Raw genomic sequence first — 27,764 nt, 5'->3', positions numbered from 1 at the left:
GCACAGAAATTTTACTTATTTAAAATATTCAATTTCATTTTTTTTTCTTTTTTATTAATTTGACATTAAATAGATTTTTTATATAAACTATATTATATAATTTTATGTATAATATTTTATTTTATTTTTTATTATACTTATTTATTTATATTATTTCTTTATATTATATAAAAGTATATATGTATATATATAATATATATATATTATACTTTATGTTTACTCAAGTTTTTATTACGCCATTTTAATTAATTTTATTATACCCTGAACAAAGTATATTCAGTTTGCCACGATGTTTGTAATACCCGAGAGGAAACGTCGGAGACCCTACAAAGTATATACATATACAAATGAACAGCATGACGAGCTGAGTCTATATAGCCATATCCGTCTATACGTCTGTCTGTCTTTTCTCTCTAAGCAGCTGATCATTTGTCGGCACCACCGATATCAGACCACTGCAGCATATAGTTGCCATACAAACTGACCGATCAAACCCAACTTCTTTTATGGAAAACTTTTTTATTTATCAAAATATCTTCACGAACATATACCGTCATACTAACTGAACGATTAAAATTAAGATAAACACCTTTTTATGCTATAAAAAATGTACTTCACGGTGCAGCCAAAGTTAACGTTTTACTTGTTAATTATATAAAAAATACATATAAATTGATTTAAATTTACGTAATTTATTTCAAAACTATCTCTTCTTCAAATTCTTTTGATTTTTTCAAACCAATTAAAATTTTTCCAACTTCTTCCAATTTGCAACCTAATGTCTTCCAGACTTTAATTCACATTTCGAAAACAGTATTTTGTTCCAGAAATTTCTATTTGTTTATATTAAGGCCCCAAAATTGGTTGCATAAAGTAAGCAAACTGTTCTACATATACATAGGTATGTAAGTACAAAAAAATTAAAAGTATATATTGAAAAAAACTTTAAATGGCTGTTACATAATATAAGTTAAAATTGTATTTATAAAACAATGAACTAGAATATTATAGTTACAATGAAAATAAAATAGAAAAATACACACAGAAAAAAAATCAAAAAAATATATATGCCTTGTTTTTTAAATAAAAAATAGTCATAAATATTAAAAGAGCATCTACATTATGCTTACTTCAAGTTTGAAGATAATATAAAAAAATTAATTTAATTAACTGTGTTTTTGTGTAACACAAATACTTAAATTTAAGAAAACTTAAATTTATTGAAATTATAAAAAAGCATACAAATACAAATGTATGAACAGAATAAAAACGTTTACTTTAACGTAAATAATAAATTAATTTAAAAAATCTTAAAAAAAAAAATTAACAATAAAGCTTATAAGTTAAATATTATGTAAAGGGCACTTTTTGTTGTAAATTAAAGCCCCGTATGACGAAATAATTAAAGTTAATGAAAATAGTGTGCGTCAATTCAAGAAAATTTATATAAACAACATACAAATAAAATATATTACTTAAGTAGTTATGCAAAAGTTAATTTTGCATTAATAGTTGCAAATATTTACTACTTCAGTATTGTTTCGAAGCCATTATTGACAAAGCTATAAATAATTCGGAATATCAGCCAAATCTATAACATTTGGTATCAAGAGAATCAGAAAAAATTCAATAATTACAAATATATTTTTCGTTTCATTTCATTTTTTATTATCTATATATTTGTTACAGCACTGACAAAAATAGTTTTCTTCTTTATTTATTCTTAATGTCCTCAACTTTATTATTATAAAAATAACGATTAACATAAAGTTTACAAACAGTAAATATTTTTTTTTTAATTTTAGTTATTAATTTTTTTTACACTGATACATACATAGTATGTTGTCAAATACTCGTATCCTATTTTTATATATATATTTTTTCCCTGAGCAAACGATGTACATACAAGTATATATGTATGTACATGCATATGTAATTTAATTAAACAAGTTGATAAACTTTTAAATATCTTTGGACTTAAATACATGCAATACATATTTTTTCAATTAATGGCGTGTTTAAATAGATTTGTTAAGTAATAATTTGTTAGTTTGTTGTTTAGCAATGTCTATACCATATATATATGTATACATATATAGTTTAAATATTTTTTTTTTAATTATTATAATATATACATATATTTATTAAATTAATTTTTTAAGTTTTTCTTTAATTTTTATTTTTTATTTCTTTTATTTTTGATATTATTCCTATTAATATTGTTTTTGTTTTTGTTTTGCCTATTTCAAATTACATATTATTTAGAGTTTTTATTTGGTTTCTTTAATAAACGAAAATAACTATTTAAAATGGGATATGTATAAATTGGCTGTGAAAAAGTGTGAAAAATTTAAATTTTTGTTAAATTTTATTAAAAATTTTGGTTCCAACGCATTAGCTCAATTTGAAAATCATAATGCCATTGACAATTAATTCAATCATATTTTTTAGTAAAATTTTTATTTTATGCCATGAATTCTCTTTTTGTCAGTTATATATGTATTTATGTGTTTTCCTATGGCAGACTATTATTTGTATCTGTGTATAATTGTGTTGCAATAATATTAATAATACCATTAAAAAAAAAAAGTAAATACCAGTAAATAAAGAACTTAAATCAAATAAAATAGTCGCAATATTTGGCTCTGAATAACGGCGCATCATATAGAAATTTAGTCACATGCAAAATCATAGAAAAATACTTTTTGAGAAAAATGCACGAAACTTTTAAACATATGTATGTATGTGTGTTTTAAAATCAAAATAAGGCAAAGATAAAACTGCAATTTAATATTTCAAAAATGCTCAAAAAGCAAGCAATTTATAAGAAGACTATAAAATAATTTTATTTATGTAACTATAAATAAATAATTTTAAAAGCGATGAATTAATTACGAAGCTTATCAAAATTATGGAGAAAAATTGAAAACAATAAATGAATTTGGCCTACGCGCTAATTGCACTAATTAAATAATTTTGATAAAAGATTAGTAAAAAAGGCAACACAAACAAAAACGAAACCCTTAGTGAAAAAATGCGTTCAATCAAAATTATATATACATATATTTAAATGCATATTTAGTTAAAACAAATAATTGTATATGAATAAATATCATATTAAATTAAATTAGATATAATTCATTATGCATCTCAAAAAGCTCAAAAATAAACTAACAAAATCAATATGAGGCAATTATAAAATAAAGTAGAAAATAACGTTAAATAAGAGTTAAAAAATAAAAATATATTATAAATAAACTAAATATAAAAAATAGAATATCCAGAAAAATGAAATAATACATATACATATATATAAAAACTAAAAAATAATAAGCATAGTTTAATACAAAAAATTACCGAAGTAAAATTCTGTAACAGTAACTAACAAGTAAATGTGGGTTTAGCTACATACATACATACAAATAAAAAAGTGAATCAGAAAAAAAGAATACCCGAAGGCTTGTGTGTACACAAATGCTTATTATTACAAATACAAATATATGTGTTAAATTTATAACAATTCAAATATGTGAAATTGCGTTGCAATATTAAACAAAAAATCAAGTAATAAAAACTTGAGCAGTAAAAGTAAGTAAGAAATCGTATGAGTATTATTTGTGAATTATACATAAATAATGAAATACATTTATGCGTTTTAACTAAAAATAAAAACAAAAAGTGTTTCAATGCAATTTTCATACTCTAACATTTATTAATCGATTTTTTAAATTTCACGTTTTGTCTTTTATGTTTGGTAAGCTTATGCATATGTAGGTACCTATGTATTTTCAAACTTATCATATGTATTTTTTTAATGTAATTGCAGAACAGTTTTTAAAACTAGTAAATAAAAAGTAAAACAGATTTTTTTACTAATCAGTTTTTGTTGTATTAACATATTATTGTTTTAGAAATTTTTTGGTTTATGTAAAAAACGAAAACATAAATTTAGCGCTCTGCTCTTATGCACTAATATTGTTATGTACATACAAATATATATCGAATACTTTTGCTATAATTTCGTTCAATATTTTTGGTCTTCTTTGGCAGTCCAGTTTATTTTTTATTCACTTTGCTTAGCGTATAGGTTGCATTGTCTAGCGGTGAAAGCGTTAGTTTTAACTCCATGTTCTGCGCTAGCTCATCGACAGTTTTTATTTCAGTTTTAGTTAAACCAGGTGGCAAATTGAAATTATTCAAATCCATGTTGTCCTTGAAACTTTGCATTAGTTCTGCCATTTCTTGTTCAAAAATGCTACGCGTCTCGGCGCTATTAGCATCACCTTGTTTGCCGTCGTCATTCTTCTTTATTATACCCATCGCCTTCGTCCAAATGCTGCGCTCGTTTTCTTTATATCTTGCATAACGTTCTTCCAATATTTTCAACTCGCGGCTGATATCTTCGTTTTGTGGCTCGATACGTTGTGAGCGTATAAGTATATGCCGTGCGCGTTCATACTCGCCTACAATAATAACAAAACAAGATATGATTTACCAAAATTTATATACAAAATAAAAAATATATAAAAAAAACTCACCTAGCAGCAGCAATGCACGTCCTTCTTGAAATAATGCTTTACAGGAGGGTTTATTGTTCGTCAACTGGCGTATTTCTTTGCACATAATACAAGCTTTTGTTGGTAGATTAACTTTATTATAGCAAACTGCTAAATTTGTGTATAATTTCAATAAAAATGTTGTTTGCTCTTTTTCCTCTTGCTCATTGGCCAAATGGCAACTGTTCAACAAACTTACTGCTTTCTCAAAGGCGCGACAAGCATTTTTATATAAGCCTTGTCCGAAGAAATCTAGACCTTTGAGATGAACATCACGTATTTTTTCAATTACTGTCGCATATTTGCCCCTTTCTTCATCGGTTAAGTTTTGATCTGCCTCTAAATCACCAACGGGATTGAATGAAACCAATTCTATAATAAAGAGTCCATCGGCACTTGGTTTAATGCGTGGCGGGCAACCAATTTCACGAAAGAGCAAATGATGTGAAATTACGAATTGTGCCTGTTCGCCACGATACATGGTGCGCACTGCTTCCTCTAATCCTTCGATTACTTCATTCCGTCCGGTATAAAAATGATATGAGGAGCCACGTAAAAATGATGAATCAAAAGGTGCCCCTTCACCTTCCCAGTAGGCATTATAACGTATACAAACACGCGCATTTAACGGCACTTCACCGTTTTCTGCTAACCCCGGCTGTGTAATTTTTTTGTAAATATATTCATTTATCTTTACCATTTGTTGTCGCAGTTCGTCAAATGTTTTTGTCCAAGGGGAAACCAGTGCTGAGTGATCTACGGCAATCTTTTCATCGTCTTCCTCATCGGAACCCAAATTCAATTCATCGAATATATCATTGCTGAAGCCTTCATCAAAGTTTGTGTTAATCTCAAATGTTGTGCCAGGACCAATAAGATCGCTGCGACAAATGGATGATTAGATTATTTGCGTATTTCTGAAATTTAATATGTAGTTACCTTATTGATAATGGGTCCTTTAGAAAGTTGCAGCTGTTAGGTAAACTTTCGTCCTCCATTTTAATTATGTTTAAAATTACTAGAAATAATTTGCGAACTCAGTGGTTTTAGTTGTGTTTGCATGTAATTTAGCGGCAATTAATTGTGAATTAACAATGAACTTATGGAAGAAGAAGCAAAATAAATAGTATTGTAAAACGATGGAAAATTTTGCATGCAACTTGTTGCTCAGATCAACTTAACAGACTTAACAAATTATGTGGTGAATTACGGTATTTCATTCATGAAAAAATTTTAGTTTATTAATTATTATTTTAATTTATTATGAACAAATTATCAATTTAATATATATAATTTAAAAATACTTGCAATATCTATTCAAAGCTCCCGTGAATCATATAATACAACAAAGACTTTTGAAAAAGATTTGACCTATCAAGGCCACAGCTTCGTATGAAGGACACATATGTATGTATGTAAATGGGAAATCAACTGTTTACAAATAAAATATTTATAAAAAAATAAGTTAAACCTATATTTAACACAAAAAATGCAACTTATCACTAGCAAACCTCAGGTTATAGCAATTGCCAAAGTCTATAGTTTTGATTTGAGTGAACGCATAAGCTTCTCCAGTTTCATTGCCTTATTCAAATCACCGGAAATTTTTAGTTTGCCCGTCATATATGCAGTTGCAGCCTTTAATTTTCCCGAAAACATATCATGAAAGTTATTAGCTTTCATTGTTAAAGTTGCATCAGGTGAAACCTTTGGTTCACCATTACCACATGAGCCTGCTCCATTTTTCAAATCCAAATGCCATGTACCTTTTTCTTCTCCTACAATATTGAATTGGAAAACGGCTTGCGTTTTCTGCACCAATTCTGGTGAAAGCAATGTTTCAATCTTTCCAAATAATGCCGGTATTTGACCAGAAGATGCACCAACAGATTTTCTTTGCTTAATATCTTCTTTAATTGCATTGAGTTCATTCTCGGGAATATCCAAAAAGAAATCGGGCATTAATTTATCAGCATATTCTGGATTACAGGCATATTGTTTCAAATCAGTGACGCCGGCTTCGGTCAAGACTTCATCGTCAATAAGAAAACGCCCCGTACACTGTGTAGGTTCACGCACCAAAACTGCATATGCGGCATCTGCCATTATATCAACTTTACGCGATACATTTAAACTATCTGGCCCAGTCAACATTTCAATGGCAGCCGTGTGTATAGCAGTGCGCGGCCACAACGCGTTTACGGCCACTTTGGCAGAGCGGAATTCTTCTGCCATACCCAGCACACACATAGACATACCATATTTAGCCATAGTGTAGGCAACATGTGGAGCAAACCAGATTGGATTCAAATTTAAAGGCGGGGAAATATTCAATATGTGTGCATGATTACTCTTTGTCAGATATGGTAAACATTCCTTTGATACAAGGAAAGTGCCACGTGTGTTAATATGATGCATAAGATCATAACGCTTCATATCTGTATCCAGCGTACCAGTAAGTGAAATAGCAGATGCATTATTTATGAGAATATCAATACCACCGAACTTCGAGACAGCATCCTGCACAGCTGAACGTACTTGCTGCTCGTCGCGGACATCTACAACACAGGGGTGTGCACGACCACCGACCTTTTCAATTTCTTCAGCCGCTGTATAAATTGTACCTGGCAATTTGGGATGTGGTGTGCTTGTTTTAGCAACGACAATAATGTTTGCACCATCTCGTGCCGCTTTTAGTGCGATGGCTTTGCCAATTCCGCGCGACGCACCTGTAAAAAGAAAGTTGACCCACTTTTGTTAGTTTAATTTTCATGAAAATTCTTAATACGCGCCCTCACCAGTAATAAAAAGTGTACGTCCAGCTAGTTTCCCTGTATTAATCATTTTATATGTTACCTATAATTTGCTATTAAATTCAGTGCCAATTTATAACGACCACTTCGTTGCGTGTTTGTTTTATAAATGTCAAAAAATTGGTGGGCCAAACAATGAAGTCAACAAAAGCAGAGTCCAAAGTACACAGTTGGACCGCGGCGTCTGAAGTATAAGCAGAAGCAGCATACTTAAGTGATAGCAACAATTACAGAGGTAAATGAAAAAACGTAAACATGAACAAACATAGTATATAGAAGAAACAAAATCATAAGACTTTGTACTACAGGAAAACTGATCTTAGTGGGTAAATTAAATAATCAAATTGATTAAATTAAACATTATCAATTACATTGCAAAATATTGGGCACCGATAAAATTTCATACATATATTTTGGGAATACAATTCTACAATGTGAAATAGAAAGTCCCTCATAAGTACATATGCATATACAATGTTAAAATAAATACGATGTTACATTTGCTAACAAAAAACAAGAGAACAGCATTAAATACAGACGTAGCGGTAATGACGACTGTAAAAAATTTGATCCCGCACCTAAAACAAATTTAAACACAAACGAATATGTTTTCAAAGAGAAAGGTCAGAGAAGTTTTTTGATAAGAGGTGCAATAAAAACGAAGCTATCAAATAATAAAAAATTGGTAGGGTTGCCTCAAGTTTAAAATTATTATAACGATGATCCGAAATTTAAATTTTGAAATCAACGCATTGCAGTTTTATGCTTAAAGATAATGCTTATTCGCTTATTTATTAGTAATACCATACATTTCTTAAAAAAATTATACTTTTTTATTCAATATGAACAAACTTCAAACAAGGTGTTGAAGAATAAAAAATAGCTACAATTTATCTATAATCATTTTTGACTTAAGCACCTTCGATAGTTTTTCCAATTTAAGAGCTTTACTCAAATCTCCCGATATTACTATTTCACCCATAAGAAGTGCTGTCGACGGCTTCATTTTACCAGAAAATATTTCAACAAAATTCTCTGATGTTATTGTAAATGTTGCATTCGCTTCCGTCTCCGGTACGCCTTTTCCACAAGAACCTTCACCATTTTTTAAGTCAAGATACCAAACACCTCCTTCATTACCCACTATGTGGAATTGATAAATCGCTATTGTTTTTTGATAGTAGCGGTTCAATTTTTTTAAACAGTTCTGAAATTTTTCCTTCTTCTCTTTGAGTATTTTTGTTCGCCTTTCTCCCTTTCAATTCAGAATTCCATGCTGGTATATCTCTGTTAATATAAGCTACAATTTTCTCCTTTGGTATATCCACGAAAGATTCATACATCAATTCATTTGTGACTGTAGGGTCGTTAGCATACTGATCAAGATCTTTTATACCTGCTTCTGTTAAAACTTCATCATCGACTAGAAAACGACCACTAACTCATCTGGCTCACGTAAAAGCACTGCATAAGCTGCATCTGCCATAATATCCACTTTACGTGTACTCTTAACAAATTCAGGTCCCATAAGTGCTTTGATTCTCTCTGTGCATATTGAAGTACGTGGCCACAAGGCATTTACCGCCACTGACATAGCGTTCAGCTCATATGCCATACCTAGCACACACATAGACATACCATACTTTGCTATGGTATACCCTAAATAAGCTGAGAGCCATTTTGGATCCAAGTTTAAAGGTGGAGCTATATTTAAGATATGTGAATATTCGCTTCGTATCAAATAGGGCAGACACTCTTGAGATACAATGAAAGCGCCACGTGTATTCGTTTGATACATTGTATCAAAATGCTTTATTTTTGTGGCCGGTGTACTGGAGAAAGAAATAGCGGAGGCATTATTAACCACAATGTCAATGCCACCAAATCTCGAAACAGCATCATGAACAGCTGCACGCACTTGCTCTTCATCACGAATATCCCGCCCGCCTGCTTTCTCTACCTCATGTGCGGCTGTGTAAATGGTTCCAGGTAGTTTAGGATTTTCTTCAGTAGTTCGAGCAGCTATCACTATATTTGCACCATCACGAGGCGCTTTTATAGCTATAGCCTTGCCAATACCGCGTGATGCACCTTGACGAATCAAACGTCCAAGGAACCAAATAATAGTTATCTTTAAAATATTATAGAAGTAAATTATATTAAACCTGTAATAAATAAAGTGCGTCCAGCTAGTTTGCCTGTGTTTATCATTTTGCAATAGGGATCGATAACCTTTTTTCGAATTCGTACTTTGGTTATTTCTATCGTATTATTTGTCTGCGCCGTGATCACATAATATTTGTTTATTATTTTGTTTTTTATTGATATATACCGGTAACAGCTGATTTAAGGAAACATCTGTTTATAGATGAAAATTTGACAGTCAATTTTTATCTCTATAGCTTACCAGAATTTTAGAAAAATAATTTGCTCTAATTGGTATTAAACTTTTCATTTACAGAAATGTATTGTCAACAAACAGAAATAAGTAGTCTTTCAAGAATATTAAAAACTCAAAGAAGATCCCTTTGAACTACGTCTTTACGAATATTTTTAAATGTTTCAACAAATATAATATGCAATACAAAAGGGAAGTTTTGCTTATTGACAAACAAGGCAACACTTACAAGGTTTAGTCAAATAGAATTTGACATTTCGCCTGAAAAAAGCGGTACTTAACCTGCACGTCAATTTCACGAGTATTTTAGGCTGTAAAATAAATAAATCGTGATTAATTAAAATAAAACAGGTACATTTAATTACAAATATAAAACTTGTTCAATTAAGAAGCATACTTAGTTCCGAAAACAAGTGCAAAGCGTATTATATAGTTCATTTTAAAAAGTAATAAAAATTATAATCTTATCACTTCATATGTGAATTAAATAAAAAAATGGTGTACTTGCGATTAACGAAAGGGTTTGCATGACGCATTCGGGGATTTTTACTAACCTGAACTGATCACATCGATTGTTCACGTTCATACTACCTGATTTTTGGCATATTTTACTCAATTAAAATATTTACTTCATAGGGTCAGCATTATGGTCGCAATTCCATATTTGTTTAACGAAATCGAGCGCATATTTGAAACTGTGAGTAAAAGTCTCATATGCAAATATATTTGCGCATGTTAACCAAATTATATGCTTATATTTTAAAATTCCAGACCCCGCTATATGTGGTTGTATTGGAAGCTTTTCTGCTGCTATCGGTAATATGGTTGCTACTCTTCAAGCGTAATGGGCGTGGCAAAAGGTACACAAAGTTAGAGGAAGAAGAAATTATTTCCAAATATGAACCGGAACCACTCATCGCTGAAACCGATCCCAATCATCCACTATTAAAAACACGTTTAGTCCAATCGAAAGTAGGCAAGCGTGTGATAGTTGATGGACAAGAGTGCCTAAATTTGGCAACCCACAACTATTTGGGATTATTAGAGGATAACAAAATATTGGAGGATGCTTGCAATACATTGAAGAAATACGGGGTTGGATCTTGCGGACCGCGTGGTTTCTACGGTACAATGGATGTGCATTTGGATCTAGAAGAACGTTTGGCAAAATTTATGGGTATGGAGGAGTCCGTGGTATACTCATATGGATTCTCTACTATAGCAAGTGCTATACCAGCATATGCAAAACGAGGCGATGTTGTATTTGTGTAAGTAAAAATTTTCAAATAGAACGGCGGATTTCGAATATATTCTTCATTAATGTATTCTAAAGTGATGAGATGGTTAATTTTGCCATACAAAAAGGTTTGGATGCTTCACGTAGCACTATTTATTACTACAAACACAACAATATGGCCGATTTGGAGCGTCTGCTTATTGAGCAACAAGAACGCGATGTAAAGGTATGTTTATAAAATAAGTACATATATGTATGTATGCATAAAAAAAGTGTCTGGTAACAGCTATTTCTATTCGTATAGAATCCAAAGAAAGCAGCCAAGACGCGTCGTTTTCTTTTAGCCGAAGGTATTTACATGAATACTGGTGAAATATGTCCCCTACCCGAACTTGTAGTGCTACGTGCTAAGTATAAATTACGTTTGTTCCTGGATGAGAGCATTTCCTTTGGCACGCTTGGTAAAACCGGTCACGGGCTCACCGAGCACTTTAATGTCGATGTAAGAATATTTCTAAAAATAAATTATGTATATATTTAATGTGTACTCAATATTTGCTTAACAGCTGATTGAGGTTGATCTCATTATGGCAGGCATGGAAAATTCCATAGCTACCATCGGCGGTTTCTGTGTCGGATCACACTTCATTGTCGAGCATCAACGTCTGTCTGGTTTGGGTTATTGCTTCTCGGCATCACTGCCACCACTATTGACACAAGCAGCCATCTCTGCACTTGATCGTTTCGAATCCGAACCGCAAATGTTCACACAATTGCAGAAAATATCGCGTAAAGTTCAAACGGTATTTGGCAAATTTTCAAAGTTGAAGATGCGCGCCAACGAACTTTCGCCCATCAAGCATTTATATATAGCAGAGGAACGCGAAAATTCAGATCAAGAGCGTGAATTGCTCACCCAAATCGCCAATAAGGTAAGTCATATATAAAATTAAGTTTTCATTGTTTCTACATGGAAATATATTTGTAGTGCATTGCAAGCGGTGTTGCTGTTATCGAGGCGCGTTATTTGAACAATTTGGAAAAACATGTTTTACGTCAAAGCATACGTATAACGGTGAATCGTTTACTCACTGACGCAGATATCAAGCATGCTTTCGATGTTATCGAAAGTGTATCCAAGGAAGTGTTGTAGATTACACACCATTCATTACGACTAATTAGTAGATAGTATAGGCTGATAGCTTATTTCAAAACCATAAAAGCAGTACATTATAGTTTTATGTTAACTGCTGATTAACAATGACATAGTAAAAGTGAGGTTAATTTACAAAAGTTCCCACTCTTTAATGCACAATACCGAACTTCATTAAGTAAGGGTAGTATTATATTAAATACTTCTAGTTGCGGAATATTGAAATGTGCATGCACACAATTTAAAAGCGCTACTTGTTTAAAATTTAAAAAAAAAATTAAAAAAAAAAAAAAGTATATGAAATTAATCAAATTCGTTGCCGTATGTTTTAATTAGATCGATAAAATAATATTTTTGCAAACACTTTTGTTAGTTACTATTATATAAGCTCATACATGCACATTCCATGATTGAAGCTTGTAATTACACTTTCTTTGAATGTTCGTTCGAAAAAAATCGTATATTAAAACCAAACGTAAAATGCAAATGTATTAAACTTTATAAATAATTAAGCTTGTAATATAAAATAAAATATGTATATTTATATGGAGTAGAGTCTGCTATTCAATTGCAACGCGTTCAAAACTTAATATAAAGTGACTGATGTTTAAAGCATATTATAGGTATAATATTTTTCGAGTTTAACCCTTAAGCACACACAAAAACTCAATAAATGTAAAATATATTTAAAAAATATATATATTATGTACCAGAAAAGTTTTATTTTCTTTTAGAAAAACATTTTTCATTTCATAAACTCTATTTTTATTTTTAATAGAAAATTTTGTTCACTTTCACTTATTGTACTTTTTTTCTAAAACAAATTATAAATTTTTATAACTACTAATATGAGTGCAGCGCTTCAACTTATCAATGGGCTTTTTACCGTTGTCATCTAGTCACTTACATGCGCATAAACCACAGCTGTACGTGAAGGTGTATAAACCTGAAATGCAAGACGTTAAAAAAAATGAGTGAGTTTATTTCATTGTTTCCATCAAATATAATTTTTACATAATGTTTTTAGTTATTATTTCTGTATTTTATTTATGATTTATTTATTTTACTTTAAAGTTTCAATATATTTTCGTCACTTAGATTATTTAAAGTACTTTGTTTATTTAATTTTTTTTTATATATATTTTTTTATAAAAATTGCACTTTTGTTTTAGTAAGATTTATTAATATAATGCAACAATTTGAATTTATATTATAATTTATATTTTCGTAACAACGCACAGTTTATATTTTTTTATCATTATTTTATTTAAAATATTGCATATCAATTACTCTTTTAGATTTTAAAAATAATTATCATTTCTTGTTTAATTAGTGATTTTTGATTTTATTTTTTTATATTATATTATCGTTTTGTCACTTTCCAGCACTGCAAACATGCCTACGTTAAGTTAGCACCGTTAACTTACCTCAAAGAAATTCTGCCGTTCTGCATAACCCTCAGGTCGTGTTAAATGCTTGCAATTCTTATCAATACGATTTTGACCGCCAAAAAGTTCATCATCCGAACTCAACACCGCCTGATAAGTGCCTGCCCAATTTGTGCCTACACGATAACCAGTAAAACTTTGTGTGGGGTGGAAGTTGAAAACAAATACTAAGCCGGCGCGTTCAAAAGCAATCACTTTATCGCCTTCATGCTTCCAGCTGACATATGCCGGATCCGAATGTAGCCAGCCGTGGCGCTCTTCCAGCTCATTCATCGCACGATCAAATTCGTTCAAAAATTTGTACTTCAGCATTGCGTCATCAACTAAATTCCACTGACGACGCGCATAATGATAGGAGTCGTTATTGCCCACACGTGGGAAATCCAACCATTCAGGATGCCCGAATTCGTTGCCCATAAAATTGAGGTATGCTTCACCTCCAAGTGCATGTGTGATCAAACGTATCATTTTGTGCAGCGCAATGCCGCGATCGATAATCAACGACGGCTCGGAGATTGTAGACATGTGTGTGTACATTTCTTTATCCATTAACCAAAAGGCGATCGTTTTATCACCGACCAAGGCTTGGTCATGAGATTCCGCATAAGCGACAGTATTCTCCTTCCAGCGACGATTTGTCAATGTGTGCACGATGTCGCCAATATTCCAGGTGTCGTCTGTGTACTCTTTGAGTAGCTTAATCCATTTGTCTGGTATGGCCATGGCAAGTCGATAATCGAAACCGATACCGCCTTCGTCGACTGGACGGCAGAGTGTGGGCATGCCTGATACATCCTGTGATGTTGCGGTCGAAAAAATATACATATGTAATCATTTTCAAAATAATAAAAATTATGTGTGAAAAATTTTACCTCTGCGATAGTGATGACCTCTGGATTTTGTGTATGCAGCATGTAATTGGCTAAACCGAGATAGTTCAATGCGTCTGTATCAACATTGAGACCAAAATATTCGTTGTAATCACCGCTGAAACCTTCACCAATGCCGCGTGAATGATACAACATGGAAGTGACGCCATCAAATCTGAAAAAACACGTCAAAAATGTTAAAAATTAGCGAAAACATATATTTTCACGTCTCCCTCACTTACCGATAGCCATCGAAATAATACTCATCGTGCCACCAACGCAAATTGGAAAGCAAAAAGCGCAACACCTCATACTCCACATAGTTGAAGAGCCGACTATCCCATAGCGAATGTTCACCACGAGCTCCATCATGGAAATAACATGAATTGGTGCCGTCAAATTGATTCAAACCATCCTGCACATTCTTACTCGCATGCGAATGCACTACATCCAATAGCACGTACAAGCCATGTTCATGCGCTACATCGATCATGCGTTTCAACTCCTCGGGAGTGCCATAACGACTGGAGGCGGCAAAGAAACTGGTCACTTGATAGCCAAAACTGGCATAATAAGCGTGTTCCATGATCGCCATAACCTGTATGGCATTGTAACCTTGGCGCTTAATGCGCGGTATTATATTATCGGCAAAATTCTGATATGAACCAACACGCGGCTCCTGCGAGGCAATACCCACATGGCATTCATATATGCGCAACGATTTGGGACGCTTCGGTCGTGGGTGCTTGCAGAGGTAGCGTTCAGTTGGTGGTGGATTCCACACGTACTGCTTATAGTTAACACCCTGATTGGCCTCCTTGGGTGGTTGGCGCACATATGTGGCCCACGGTGAGAGACGATCCAACAGTTGGCCCGCTTGATTGCGTATGATCACCTTAACCTCGCTGAGATGTTTAATGGGCGCGCTGCCATCGCTATTGGCAGGCAAATGTAATTCCCATTTGCCGAAATCGAGCTTCTTAAAGGGATTCGCCTCCCATTGCCAGTTGTCTGTGTGAGGTTGTGGAATTGGAACATGATTAAATGGCTTATGGCGAGATTCAACATTGGCTACTTACTGAAATCACCAGTGAGATAAACTTGCTGTGCACCAGGCGCCCATTCGCGTGCGATCACAGAGTTGTCGGGTTGGACGTGTAACCCGTAATGTTTGTAACCCTGTGAGAATGTATCCATACCGCCTTCAAGCTGATCGATTTTGCCGATCCACTCTTTAAGCACGCCATGTCTATGGAATGATAAAATTTGAACAAAAATCATATTATTTTATATTAAGATTGAAGGCTTTGAAAGTCTTTGTACAATAGTAATAAAATCGTTTTTATTAATAAAATATTTAAATTTAGAGAAAACAGAAAACTTATAAGAATGAGAAGTTGGAAATCGTAGGATGCTCGATTGGATGGCTAACAGAGCTAAAAAAAGTTATCTGGTTTGAAATCTTTTTTGCAGAAACGTAGTCTTTGTTGTTGTTTTTTTCATTCCTCATTGCGCCAATTTTTCTCAATGCACCGAACCCACGATTGCACCAGAGAACGTATAATAGTAGTTTGTATTGCAGCTATATGTTATCATAGTCCGATCTGAACAATTTGTTCGGAGATTATACCGTTGCTTTAGAATATAATTAATGTCAAATTTCGTGAAGGTATGTGTACCATATATATACAGACAGACAGACGAACATTGCTAAATCGACGCAGGTCGTTACGCTGATCATTTATATACATACATATATATATTTTCTGTTACACACTTCGTGGCAAACTTAATGTATTCTGTTCAGGGTATAAAAAAAACAGTGCCCTGGACCATAGAGGAAATACCATAAATCAAAAATATAAAAAAATGCAATTAAAATAGAATTAAACCCAAAACGCAAAAAGACAAAAAAAAACACGCACACATTGCACAAGGCTTATAATTTTGCATCACGAGGAAATAAATTTACGGTAAACATATTTTTATATTTATTAATATGTGTATATACACTGACATAGCCGATATGTGGGTTCATAAAAGCTTGCATAATGCGTACAGCCATACGTCCATGCATAATTTGTTTAGGGACTATTTTTGAAATTCTATTTAGAAATGAAGAACTTTCGTTTTGCTTTTTAACATTAATATATTTTTTAATTTCGTAAGCAACATCAATATTATATATAGATAATATGTAGGTATGTGTATGTTCATATGTATCACAATGTATATATATTTTTGTGTGTTTTTTATTTAAGTATATTTTGATAATTTCCCAATTGTTATAAGGCATTTTTGAGAAATGTGAAATTGTTAATTGTTCACTTCACTTTTTTATTTTAATTATTATTATTTTTTCCTTTTTACTTGCAAAAAAAAACTTGAGTATATGTATAGTTTAGGTGCCCTAACGGCACCGGAAACCGCGAAAATCAAAATTTTTTTAAATCGCTTTATTTAACACATTTATATATATTCTTACACATATTTTTCAATTAACGTAATTGTAATTACACTGTACACATTGAAATATATACAAATATGGATTTATAGTGCGTTTAAAAACAAAAAGTATTTTAAAAATTACTTCGTACATCCGTAATACAATGGCGTCCTTCGGCCGCACTTCAAAAAAAAACCCTGGTCGATCCAACACCGGGGTGTTCATAATTCATTTGTAGTGCAGAAAGGAGTTCGACGAGAAAGAACATGTGCAAAGTGTGTTTATTTTTCAATATTGAAATTCATTTGTTGAAATAATAAAAAATAGAATTATTGATCTTGCTAGCGGATTTGTCATCCTCGCGTCAAAATAAGACGATTTAAAAAAAAATTATAACATTCGCGGCCTCCTTTGTTGTATTAAAAATTTTTAAAAAATATTTATGATATGAGGGAGATCCTTAGTTGTTATGCTGGGATTATTTTTTCACTGTATGGCGTGTGGCAATTTGGCACAAGTGACGTTGTTGACCTTGGCATTTAAATAGCTAATAAAAGAGTTCTTACGTTGTACCGGTTTGATTAAATGTAAAAATAAATTTATATACAAGTACGTATGTACTAATATAAACGATAAGGTTTAACAGACTAAACAAATAATTTCAAATTATTTCAAAATGTAAATATTATACCGGACCGGGATTCACAACATGCATTAATATATGCTATTATTATAAAATTATTATGTTTTTTACTGGAAAAATTTGTTATTTCTAATTTTCTAGTCTAATAAATAATCACCAATATATATTTAGCTCACATTTTGTGCACAAAGTTTTGATAAGAACTGTTGTTTATAATCAATACACACACAAAAGTTCATATACGCACACGGTCGCCATAGGGTAGCGAGGCCAACTTGCCGGTGTGCGCTCATCACTGTAACCTTCAGCTGACTTTCAAAACTATGCACACAATTTGTTTTGCATTATACAGGACCAATATGACTTTTAACGCATTAAAACACACACTCGTTCCATTAAAAGACATTTTAAATAACTAATTAAGCACATTAGGAATAATTCAGACAACTGATGCACTTATCAGTGGCTGCTAAGAACTTTGACAGTCGACATGCATGAAAGCTGTAATGCGATTACGCTTGTTATCACCACAATTTTTTCAAGCGCATCTACATATATTTCCACTCACCTGCGTCGTATTTCGCGTTCAAATGGCTTCAAATAACCATCTAATTTAAGAAGTTCATCAATACTTTTCACTTCAACTTGCATTGGATCCATTATGGAATTATTGAATTATTTACACAGCCAAAATAAACTTAAAATGAAGAATGTTTGTCCTGAAAGGCAAACTTTATATTACTTGCACACTATCACTCGCTGGAAGCGTGTTCACTTGTGTATTAAATTTATATTTCTGTCTTCTAAATATATTCCAATAGAACAATTGCTTTTATGTTTGGACGTCAACTGATTGACTTTATTCAATGGCAGAAGACTATGTAGTGAAAAAACGCCAACAACTAACTAATATACACCGAGTAGGGGGCACAGCTGTTTGATAGCGTCTGTTGGAGGCACTTATAGAGAACTATTATTTTGTTTACTTTACTTTCGTGGTTCTTCTATTCTGTTGCAGAACTCCAACAGCAGCTACAAGTGAAAATGTGCATGTATGTGCTCTTCACACAAAAACCCTGCGAGGCAGCAGAGCATCACATACACTGTGCGTCACCAGGTTAGCACTGCCTCATCAGTCTAATACAATTGCTTCTAATTTTTTATATTTTTTTTAATTATAACTTGCAGCTACTTTATTGTTTTCTAATTTTCTCATATTTGTATGAATAATCACTGGATAAGAAAACATGCGATAAGAATGTCCCGTTATATGGTTTTTGCTAAAACTAAACTAAAACCTCCACTTCTTTCGTCTCGAAAAGAAACATGATTAAATTTTGCACTGGAGCACATTTCTTCATTTTAAAATTTATTAAATAATAAAAATAAAAATGTAATAAGTAATATCCCGTGTGCTCAGCAGAATGAGTACTTTCCTCAGTTGGGAGGATAATTTGTCTTTATCTTGCTCACATCAATTGCATGAAATGTAAGCAAACAATTCCCCAAAAGTTTAAAAATACATGATTCTAGTTCTCATCAGTATTGCCAATGGAGACTGCACATTGCTAATGTTTAGCAATTGATGTATAAACATATTTCATGCCATGCATTGCTAGCAATGAATTGTCATTTGGTGGTTTGACAGAACTGTTTTAATTTCCACGCAAATTGTGAAGAAGCAACATGTATGTACATGCATAACTGCGGTCGCATGATGCCAGCAAAGATGAAGTGTCAAAGTTTATGTTACGTAAACTGCAAGTTAGCAAAGTAATATTCGGAACATAAATTTTAACAAAACATGGAAAATAGTAATTAAATACATACATATGAATGAATATTTTAATATTATTATTTTAATGATAATTGTTACCATATTTTAATATCATTGCTCATATTTAATTATTGAATTAGTAAATATCTTTATGCAACAATTATTTAGGTCTTGAAACATGAAATCTTATTTTTCAAAAAAACACATTTCTAGAAAAAAGTACATTTTTACTTTTTGTTGAACGAATGTCAGACAGAACAAACGTGAGAGAAAAATAGGCGCGCAACCCCACGAAAGCAACACATCTGATAAGTGATTAACAACCAATAACAGACAAGGAGATCACCACTCTTATGTATAAAATATACATAATCTTATTTTGTATTAAAATTCAAATTGTTATTTTATATTTATTTTGTTTAGATTAAAAGTAAATATATTAAAATTTTATCTAAATTTTGTTACTATCAATTCTCATTTAATGCAATAAATGATATTTATTTATTTATTTAGTTTGTTTTTTGTTTTCTTATTTTAATATCATTTCAGCTAACAGAAACATGTCTACTTTCAATTTATCGCATCTCTAGCCTGAATTGAGACTGGCATCAGCGAATTGTCGCCGATACAAGTTCTTTGAATATTTGTATTATTCTTATTTTTGCCGGCTTAACCTTTTATTATGGTTCAACAAACAACGGAATTTTTAGACGAAGAGTTTGGTTAATTTCAAACGCATAGCGAAGTAATTGGCTAAAGTTCCGAAAGACTTTAACTCGGAAAATAAATATAAAACTAATCGATTACATAGGACCGATTAGAGTGATCCGGCGCACCATATTTCATCTTTAATAGGATTCTGCTACGAATAAACAGGCTTCGGATTTAAGAATCAAAAAGTGCATAATAATCAAAATTATTTAACGCTTTATGTACATTAGAAGGTGCCATTCAAATCGCAAATCGTCCTATCATATCGCAATAAATCCCACCAAATAAAGCACAACAAATTTATGAAATAATCTTTCGTCTTTATTTTATATTATAGATAATTTAATATTTCACATTATTACACTGTGCTTGAAGCGGGAACTTTTTTATAATTTCATTTTTTTCCTTAGCACAATCAACAGCTCTCCGCTGGTGTAATTACAATGAAATACTACCAGCGTGATTGTATGCTTATAGTTTTCTGACTAGCACAGTGCAGTCAATAATGTTAGAATAGTTTATATATCCGTAGCTTAAATGAGCTACACGCTATTTGAATGGGTCATTGAAGCTTTTACAATAATATATGTATATATGTTACAGGTTCTTACAACAGTTTAGTTTTTACTTATTTTTTTTTATTAATATCCCTCAATCTAATTAAATTTTTTTAATATGTATATATATTTTTTTTTTTAATAACTTGTTATTTTTGGATACTAAACTTAGAATTTTTATTTATTTTATGATTTAATTATTATTATACTAAATATCAATCATTGGTTTTGTTTATTGGTAAAATTTTGTTCTTACTTGATTTAATTAACTTAATTTTTTCTTATTAAGTAGTTTTTGTTTTTAATTAAGTTAAAGGAAAATTATTTATAATGTTTAAATAAATTTGAAAGAAAATTAATTTTAAATGGCTTAGATTTTTAATAAAAGTTATTATATAAAATCCAATTTAAAACTAAACTGAATTTACATTTTGTTTCCAATTTCATTAATTTTATGTCTAAAATAGTTTTTCGCATTTGCTTTTCGGTTTGTTTGTTTTGCTTGGCTTAAATTAATTGAGTTTATGTACTTATTAACATGTGCTTAGAACTATTCCATTTTTAAATGTATATATACTAAATGTACATACCATTTGTTAAACATTTTCATGTACTTTTCCAGTTGAAAATCAAGTATTATTAAATATCAGTATCATATATGTAGTAGTCATATCAATTGAGTACTAAGAATCTACAAAACAAAGAATACTTATAATTCATCGCTTTTTTTAAGCACGACACATCTAAATGTAACTTCAGTAAATATTATTTTATTATTATTAATTTCTTATGTATTTATATACATAATTAAAATAGCAACTAATTGAATAGTAGAATACAGTACTTTTATTATCTTCTATGATTTGCCCCGACTGGTCTCTTTAATTTTATTAAAAAAAATGTTCGTATATTCCTACTAGTAACTGACAGTAGTGTTGTTTACCATTAAATACTGAACAGAATATGGTTTCTAATTGTGAAACAAAAATATGTAGTCTGTCTGTTCTCAATCAAAAATTGGAAAAACTTCCAATTCAAAATTCAATTGTAGAGGGCAAACCAAAGGATCGAAGAATTTTTTTATAATAATTTAAATTTTATAAAATAAATAAAATATATCTATTGTACAAAATAAACAAATAGGCGTTAAGAACAAACGATTCAAAAATAATTATAGTAAGATGACACCCGAAACAAAACAAAACAGCTCGAACGGCTATAAGTAATTGCAAATAAATATTATAAAATAAAAGCGGAAAGAGGTCGTAGTAAAAACAAGTATGAACCGGCAAATATAGTAACTATTTCAGCAAGTTTTGAAAAACACAACAAAATTTGTTAAAAATATACTGTTACGACACAAAATAGCTTTGCTTATACAAAGATATAATCAGGTGTAAGCTTAAAGTAGTTCATTATGAACTTTTGTTACTGCCATATTACCTTTTACAAAAGTTTGCAACCAATAGCATAGCAAAAATTAGCATTGAAATGCGTATGCGCCTTAAAGTATGCTACATTTTCGATGTTTGTTAGTTAACAACACTGTAGCAAATGTGCACAAAATATATGTACTATTTTGAATCAAGAGAAATACCGTTAAGTATGGTATGTAAATTTAAATTTTTGAAAATTCTTTCGAAATTACAACCTAAAGTCGTAACATCGGTTTCTGACTTATGACATTTTATTCGGCATTTCAGTTTGTCGTTTTCTTTTGTAAGAAATTTTTAAGTTTTTGTGTTAATGGGGACATACATAAATTACTTTTATACAATTTTCAAATGAATTGGAAGGAATATGATTTATAAGTTAGCGAAACTATAATAGTAGTAACTAATAATACAATGTTCATAACGCTTAGTGATCGTATATAAGTTACTGTTATACCTATTTCATTTTTTTATATCTTTGTTTATGGTATACATTTACAAAATAGTAACAATTCGAATTTTCGAAATTGCATTCTTTCATTTTAATTAAACAAATTACTTGCGTGTTGATTATATAGGTACTATATATTCACCCAATACTTATTTACTAAGCTGTCTTTGTAGTACTAATGTGACGAGTATATTATGTATTTACCATTTTTGTTTTAAGTAATTAAGTCATTTTCGAAATAGGCATTTACATTTTTCAAGTTTTATTTAACTCACAGGTATTATTTGTCTGTAGTTGATTTTGGTTTTAACTTTTGGGTTTATTCGTTAGTTTTAGGTTCGAAATATTCAACACTTGTTGGAAAAATCAGTGTGTGTATATGCTAGTCACAATTACGAAGAACTACTTGGAGATCTTTTATATGTGATTTTGTTGCTTTATTGGTATTGTTGCTGATTTTATTGTTTTAATATTTCTGCAATGATTGTGTAATTTTTGTTCTAAAAATAATACAAACAATTTTTTTTCATTTAATAGAAATCAAAAAATTGGTAAAAAATATTTTAATATTATTATATGCAATTCTTTACAAAAGTTTTAGTGTTTTTACTTCACATAAAACTCTTGCACAGAAGGCATAAAATGGCAATACATTTTAAATTCAAATTCGATAACTGTAAAAAGTAAATTTTTTATTAACTAATTTGTTGTGTGTTGTTATGTTAAAATATAATAAAATATTGTTTATGTAAATTTTTATGTCGCGGCAATTGAAGAAAATTTTAAATAAAACCGATTTGTCTGTAAAATTATAAATTTTGGGCAATAAAATTTTGTATGTAAATTTAGTTTATATAGTAATTACTTTTAATGCACTAAACGAAAAAAAATTAATTTATGTTACATTTAGCATTTTCTCCTCAATAAAATAGTTAATAATTCTAATAAAAAAAAAAATTAACCAATTAAAATAAATTGTGACAAACAAGTCGAAATCTTCTATTTATTTTAAATATTCTAATTTCTAATTTAGGTAACTTTTTTCAAAATTAATTAATTAATGTTATTATTATTTGTTTTCAAATCGAATTCAAGTTTATAATTCTTCTAAAAGAAATTCAAACATTGAAAAACATTCTGACACATATCCAAATCTTGTGATTATTTTAACTTAATCTAATTTCTAATTTAGATATCTTTTGTTTTCAAAATTAATTAATTAATGCCATTGTTATATCGTTTTCAAATTGTATTTCATTTTAAAAGTTTTTTTATTGCTTACTTTTAAAATGAAATGAATTTTAAATAGAGTGTTTTCGAAAATTAAAAATTGCGCGCTATTAGGTAAAAATAGGGCTATTTTTGATTTTAAAAATTTGATAATGTTAGTGTAAACCTTTCGAAACAAGTTTTTTTCAAATACTTGAATTTATATTTGAAGTTTGTCTTATTTCTTTCAGCGTTAAGTCTCCATACACCATATAAATATACATATACTAAAAAAAATTGTTTCCATTAATATGTATGTATGAATGAATTGTTGACAATTAGCTTTTAGCAGTTCAAAAAGCGACTAGTATATACCCGGAATTAACATGACTAACGAATAACCCGACACTGAGCGGTTTTTTTCTAATAATAATATTATTATTGTTACTTTGTATTACAGCAATTAAGAATTGCTTTACTGTAGCTAATTGGAGCGATTCTTGATTTTAACATGCAGCTATAGATTTTAATTTTCTTTTGACACGGCATAAAATTGTAATTAAGTGATAAACAGTTACAGCACATTTCAGTGCTTAAAACTAACTAATTCAATTCTAACTGATTTTTACTTTTAGTTGTTGAACAGGAACCTATTCAAGGAAAATGTTTAAACACAAATTTCGTAGCTTAAGACATAACTAAACAACATACTCGCACATAGAATTCTTAACTACACAAATTGATTACACATATAAAGTATACACGCACACATAGAAATGAATACATTATTACCTGGTTGTCTTAGAAAAAGTAGGTTGTTGGTAAAATCGTTGCATTATTGAGAAATCGCCCTAATTGGCCACCGGCCAAACCCTACGCCAGCACTTGCGCCTTCAGCGCCTCCGCCTGCTGGGCGGCGACAATCTGCGCTGCAGCTGCTGCTGCCGCCGCCGCCGAATTCGAAGTGGCGCTGTTGGCGCTGGTTGTGGCGGCTGGTGCCGATTGTATGATTGGTATGGCGGTGCCGTCGGCGGTGAGCAGCAATGTTTGTTGTTGGTGATGTGTTGCGGCAGCTTGCACAGCTTGCAAAACTGTTGTGGTATTACCGTCGACGCTGCTGTTGGAGCTGTTAGCGCCGGCGCCACCGCTACTACCATTCCAATCTTGTATCGCTATTATTTGTTGTTGTTGCTGCGGTTGTGGTTGTGGCTGTTGTTGTTGTGTTATTTTGCTCAACTGCTGTGGCGTCGCTGTGGCGAGTATTGTGGAACCATCGGGAGCAGTGAGCAGAATTGTATTCGGCGGCAGATTAATGCATGTCACTGTGCCATTCGGTTGCAGCGTTTGCAGTTGAATTTGCGGCAGTGCTGTAGCAGTTGTTGCTGTCAACGCGCCGCTACCATTATTAGCAGGCACTAAAACAGTCGTAGTGTTGTTGGTGTTAGCATCGACATCAGCCTCTTCGACAGCGTCCCCCTCACACTCATTTATGGTGTCGGCTGTGGTCGTGTCTGCGGTAATCAGTACTTCGTCGGTGGACTGACAGGTTGAGTTCTCGTCGGTCTCGATCACCTCCTCCACCAAATCAACAGAGTTCGGTGTGTCAGCCGGTGGTGGTGGCGAACACGAAGTGGAATGTATTGGCGAGTGCACTGGTGATGTTGAAGCGCTGCAGATTAACGCCTCCGGCGCGCTAGTTGCCACTTCCACGCTGCTGATCGATTTTGCTGTCAATGCAGTGCCCTTCGGTATACGGAATTTGCGTAAAATTTGCGCGGTAGTCGCCGACATAGCGAGCGTGTTCGGTGACATCGAACCGTCATCGCCACTCGTGGCTGTAAGCAGTTCGTCGTCCTCTTCCTCAATTACAACGGTTTCAGTGCCGGTGGTGGTATGTAAAATTTGATTGTTGTTATTATTGTTTGCATGCGTTGAGGCCGACGAGATTTTTAACATGCCAGGTGCCACAATTGTTGCTGTCTGTGTGGCGGCGGCGCTGCTGTTGCTTGCAACAATTTGCGTTCTATTGCTGTTGGCGTTGTTGTTGGCGATAATTGGACGACGCGTCACTAACAGTTGCACTGTACGCGGCTGTATCGTTGTCTTCTTGTTGTTGTTACTGCTGCTTGTGGTGGTAATAACGGTATTGTTGGCATTTCTGACGATCGTGCTGCCGCCTTGTGCCCCAGCAATAGTCCTATTTTCGAGAAGCCCACAATTTTGCAATGTTGGTAATCGTATTTGTGTTGGTGTTGGTTTTGGCGTTGTTTTAGATTGGGAAGAGTAATTGGTTGAGGTTAATTCATCGGGAAAACGATCATTCAAAACAAAATCAGTAAATTCATCAACGAAACTATTAACTGCATAATTGTTGTTGTTGATGTTGTATTTAACGCCGCCATTGCCTGTATTGGTGACTGCAAGCATCTGTTGGCTCATGCTGTTGTACTTATCACCAAAGCCTCTACTGCCTTCAACGCCGCCGCCGCCACCACCGCCGACACCACCAATGATGCCCATATTGATGGACTTAATCATCGTTGTTGGCGGCGGCGGCTTTGACGGCGTGCTTGTGTTTGTTGCTAACACGTAACTGTTGTTGTGGTTGCTGTTGCTACGTTGTGGCTGTGTTATGGGTCTAAAAATTGTTGGTAGTTTTTGGGGTATTGGTGTGCTTTTGTGTATGGCTTGTGTGGCGGTCTGAGTGTGTGTATTGAACACTGTATTAGTTGTTGTTGTTTTTGTTGCTAGCGTAGTTGCTAACACGTTTGGCGCTCTTGTTGTTGGTGTTGTACTGAAATGATGGTTGGTATTGTTGTCACCAATTGAGGATGATGGCAATGTTGTTGGTGATGATGATGATGATGATGGCTTAGGAATTACTGTTGTTTTTGGTGCAAATGTTGTTGAGTTTTTTCTAATGGGTGTATGCCTCGATAGGGGATCTTTTGGTGGTCTACCGGCTTTACGTTTTATTGGGTGTAGTGGTGGTGGTGGTGTTGGTTGTTGGAAGGGGAAATTCGTGTTGTCAATGAGTGGTTGGTGATAGTTGTTGTTTTTCTGTTTGTGTTTGTTCTGATTGTTGGCAACGTTAATTAGTTGGTTTTTAGAAAAACCTATACGTTTCCCGTTGACGAAACACAAGAAGTAGACATACAGACACAATATAAACACAGACGCAGAAATTAATTATCATGTAAAATAAATAAAGAAAGAAAGACAAAATAAATTAGTTTACTATCAAGTCGAATATCGAATTATTTTCATTCTAAAAACTTAAAATTTATCTTACTATTAGAGTGTAGATGCAAATATGGCCGCGAATTATTGAAGTAAATTTTAATTAGGGCTGTTAATGGCAGAACGAAATTCGATAGCTTCGATTATTGATCAAATTAAGATATCAAACTGGTTTTATTTTTTTTAATTTTTGGGTGAGTGTAGAATTTTGACACACAAAACGCATGGAAAAACTGAAAATTTTATAATAACATCAAAAAATTTAAATATATATATAGATAAATGCGTTCTTTTTTTAATTTAGCGTTTAAATATTACGTTAAAAGTTTTTGTATGGAAATCAGTTTGTATAAAGTTAAACCAAAAAGCTTTAATTACTCATCAAACTATAATTATATAATTTAACAGCCCCAATTCAAAAATAGTTAGAAAAATTATAGATATGGTATGAAAAGCAGTGGACTTATTGGTATTATTAAGTAAATGCATTAAAAATAAATATTTTTTCCTTGAATAAAAATTTGTATGTATATAACTGCGGCATTTATGCAAAAGAAAATAAAGTTGAATTTTAATATTACCACGAATATGATAATGAAAAGTTGTTTTTATATTTAATTTTACATACATATATATTTTTTGAATTTTTAGTCTCTTCTGCACCAATGCCGACACATAAAAAAATACAAAATTTTCAATACAAAAATGTACAAATTAAAAAATATGTATTTATTTATGAAATATATACATATATAAAATAATTTTTGAAAAATTTATGAATGTATAAAAAATGTTAATACAAGCATACATACATATATACCTG

At 31.9% G+C, this 27,764-nt stretch overlaps 5 protein-coding genes, 1 long non-coding RNA gene and 1 pseudogene across 10 annotated transcripts in view; 2 read left to right on the top strand and 5 right to left on the bottom strand.

The window, feature by feature from the left end:
- Positions 1 to 3,681: 3,681 nt before the first annotated feature.
- shu (shutdown) lies at positions 3,682 to 5,716 on the bottom strand. Its single transcript, XM_036375745.2, has 3 exons — positions 5,496 to 5,716; positions 4,539 to 5,437; positions 3,682 to 4,463 (listed from the first exon to the last, which is right to left on the bottom strand). Exons 1-3 carry the CDS (start codon positions 5,552 to 5,554, stop codon positions 4,057 to 4,059), a joined length of 1,365 nt encoding a protein of 454 aa, XP_036231638.2. The 5' UTR covers positions 5,555 to 5,716; the 3' UTR covers positions 3,682 to 4,056.
- Positions 5,717 to 5,770: 54 nt separating this feature from the next.
- Positions 5,771 to 7,555, bottom strand: LOC106618312 (hydroxysteroid dehydrogenase-like protein 2). Its single transcript, XM_070107649.1, has 2 exons — positions 7,355 to 7,555; positions 5,771 to 7,285 (listed from the first exon to the last, which is right to left on the bottom strand). Exons 1-2 carry the CDS (start codon positions 7,398 to 7,400, stop codon positions 6,093 to 6,095), a joined length of 1,239 nt encoding a protein of 412 aa, XP_069963750.1. The 5' UTR covers positions 7,401 to 7,555; the 3' UTR covers positions 5,771 to 6,092.
- Positions 7,556 to 8,156: 601 nt separating this feature from the next.
- Positions 8,157 to 9,761, bottom strand: LOC106618296 (hydroxysteroid dehydrogenase-like protein 2; annotated as a pseudogene).
- A 91-nt stretch (positions 9,762 to 9,852) lies between these two features.
- Positions 9,853 to 12,874, top strand: Spt-I (serine palmitoyltransferase subunit I). Its single transcript, XM_070107647.1, has 7 exons — positions 9,853 to 10,118; positions 10,404 to 10,464; positions 10,539 to 11,035; positions 11,101 to 11,230; positions 11,309 to 11,506; positions 11,571 to 11,936; positions 11,993 to 12,874. The coding sequence occupies exons 2-7, from the start codon at positions 10,414 to 10,416 to the stop codon at positions 12,155 to 12,157; spliced, it is 1,407 nt and encodes a 468-aa protein (XP_069963748.1). The 5' UTR covers positions 9,853 to 10,118; positions 10,404 to 10,413; the 3' UTR covers positions 12,158 to 12,874.
- Positions 12,858 to 18,559, bottom strand: AGBE (1,4-alpha-glucan-branching enzyme). 2 transcript variants are annotated; one of them, XM_014236020.3, is made up of 6 exons: positions 18,132 to 18,559; positions 15,554 to 15,723; positions 14,717 to 15,485; positions 14,478 to 14,649; positions 13,585 to 14,400; positions 12,858 to 13,103 (listed from the first exon to the last, which is right to left on the bottom strand). In XM_014236020.3, exons 1-6 carry the CDS (start codon positions 18,221 to 18,223, stop codon positions 13,053 to 13,055), a joined length of 2,070 nt encoding a protein of 689 aa, XP_014091495.1. In that variant the 5' UTR covers positions 18,224 to 18,559; the 3' UTR covers positions 12,858 to 13,052. The 2 variants fall into 2 exon arrangements, with proteins under 2 accessions (XP_014091495.1, XP_036231634.1); XM_036375741.2 differs by lacking the exon at positions 18,132 to 18,559 and adding an exon at positions 17,072 to 17,192.
- Positions 18,560 to 19,384: 825 nt separating this feature from the next.
- Positions 19,385 to 20,362, top strand: LOC118683243 (uncharacterized). The gene is made up of 2 exons (XR_004979177.2): positions 19,385 to 19,695; positions 19,890 to 20,362. It is a non-coding gene; the product is annotated as an uncharacterized lncRNA (long non-coding RNA).
- Positions 20,351 to 27,764, bottom strand: part of LOC106618308 (uncharacterized) — a 62,952-nt gene continuing 55,538 nt past the window's right edge. For 3 of the 4 annotated variants that reach the window (XM_036375738.2, XM_036375735.2, XM_036375737.2), the window contains exons 10-11: positions 24,494 to 25,898; positions 20,351 to 22,992 (exon numbers count right to left, since the gene is read on the bottom strand). In XM_036375738.2, the coding sequence (XP_036231631.2) occupies positions 24,575 to 25,898 (1,324 nt within the window). In that variant the 3' untranslated portion in view covers positions 20,351 to 22,992; positions 24,494 to 24,574. The remainder of the gene's footprint in view (positions 22,993 to 24,493; positions 25,899 to 27,764) is intronic. The other variant, XM_036375736.2, reaches the window with a different exon arrangement.

Source organism: Bactrocera oleae, chromosome 4 (genome assembly GCF_042242935.1).
Source record: "Bactrocera oleae isolate idBacOlea1 chromosome 4, idBacOlea1, whole genome shotgun sequence".
NCBI lineage: Eukaryota > Metazoa > Arthropoda > Insecta > Diptera > Tephritidae > Bactrocera > Bactrocera oleae.
The sequence above is the reverse complement of the archived record's forward strand: the minus strand, read 5'-3'. Positions and strand labels throughout refer to the sequence as shown.

Excerpts from the sequence above, each read along its gene's own strand:
- AGBE (XM_014236020.3), bottom strand. The coding sequence starts at position 18,223 with ATGGATCCAATGCAAGTTGAAGTGAAAAGTATTGATGAACTTCTTAAA. Across the intron at positions 15,724-18,131 it reads GAACGCGAAATACGACGCAG|ACATGGCGTGCTTAAAGAGT; the intron begins GTGAGTGGAAAT and ends ATCATTCCATAG. Across the intron at positions 15,486-15,553 it reads TTATCTCACTGGTGATTTCA|ACAACTGGCAATGGGAGGCG; the intron begins GTAAGTAGCCAA and ends AACCTCACACAG.
- shu (XM_036375745.2), bottom strand. The coding sequence starts at position 5,554 with ATGGAGGACGAAAGTTTACCTAACAGCTGCAACTTTCTAAAGGACCCA. Across the intron at positions 5,438-5,495 it reads AAGGACCCATTATCAATAAG|CGATCTTATTGGTCCTGGCA; the intron begins GTAACTACATAT and ends CATTTGTCGCAG. Across the intron at positions 4,464-4,538 it reads ACGTGCATTGCTGCTGCTAG|GCGAGTATGAACGCGCACGG; the intron begins GTGAGTTTTTTT and ends TTATTATTGTAG.
- Spt-I (XM_070107647.1), top strand. The coding sequence starts at position 10,414 with ATGGTCGCAATTCCATATTTGTTTAACGAAATCGAGCGCATATTTGAA. Across the intron at positions 10,465-10,538 it reads TCGAGCGCATATTTGAAACT|ACCCCGCTATATGTGGTTGT; the intron begins GTGAGTAAAAGT and ends TTAAAATTCCAG. Across the intron at positions 11,231-11,308 it reads AACAAGAACGCGATGTAAAG|AATCCAAAGAAAGCAGCCAA; the intron begins GTATGTTTATAA and ends CTATTCGTATAG.
- LOC106618312 (XM_070107649.1), bottom strand. The coding sequence starts at position 7,400 with ATGATTAATACAGGGAAACTAGCTGGACGTACACTTTTTATTACTG. Across the intron at positions 7,286-7,354 it reads ACGTACACTTTTTATTACTG|GTGCGTCGCGCGGAATTGGC; the intron begins GTGAGGGCGCGT and ends TTCTTTTTACAG.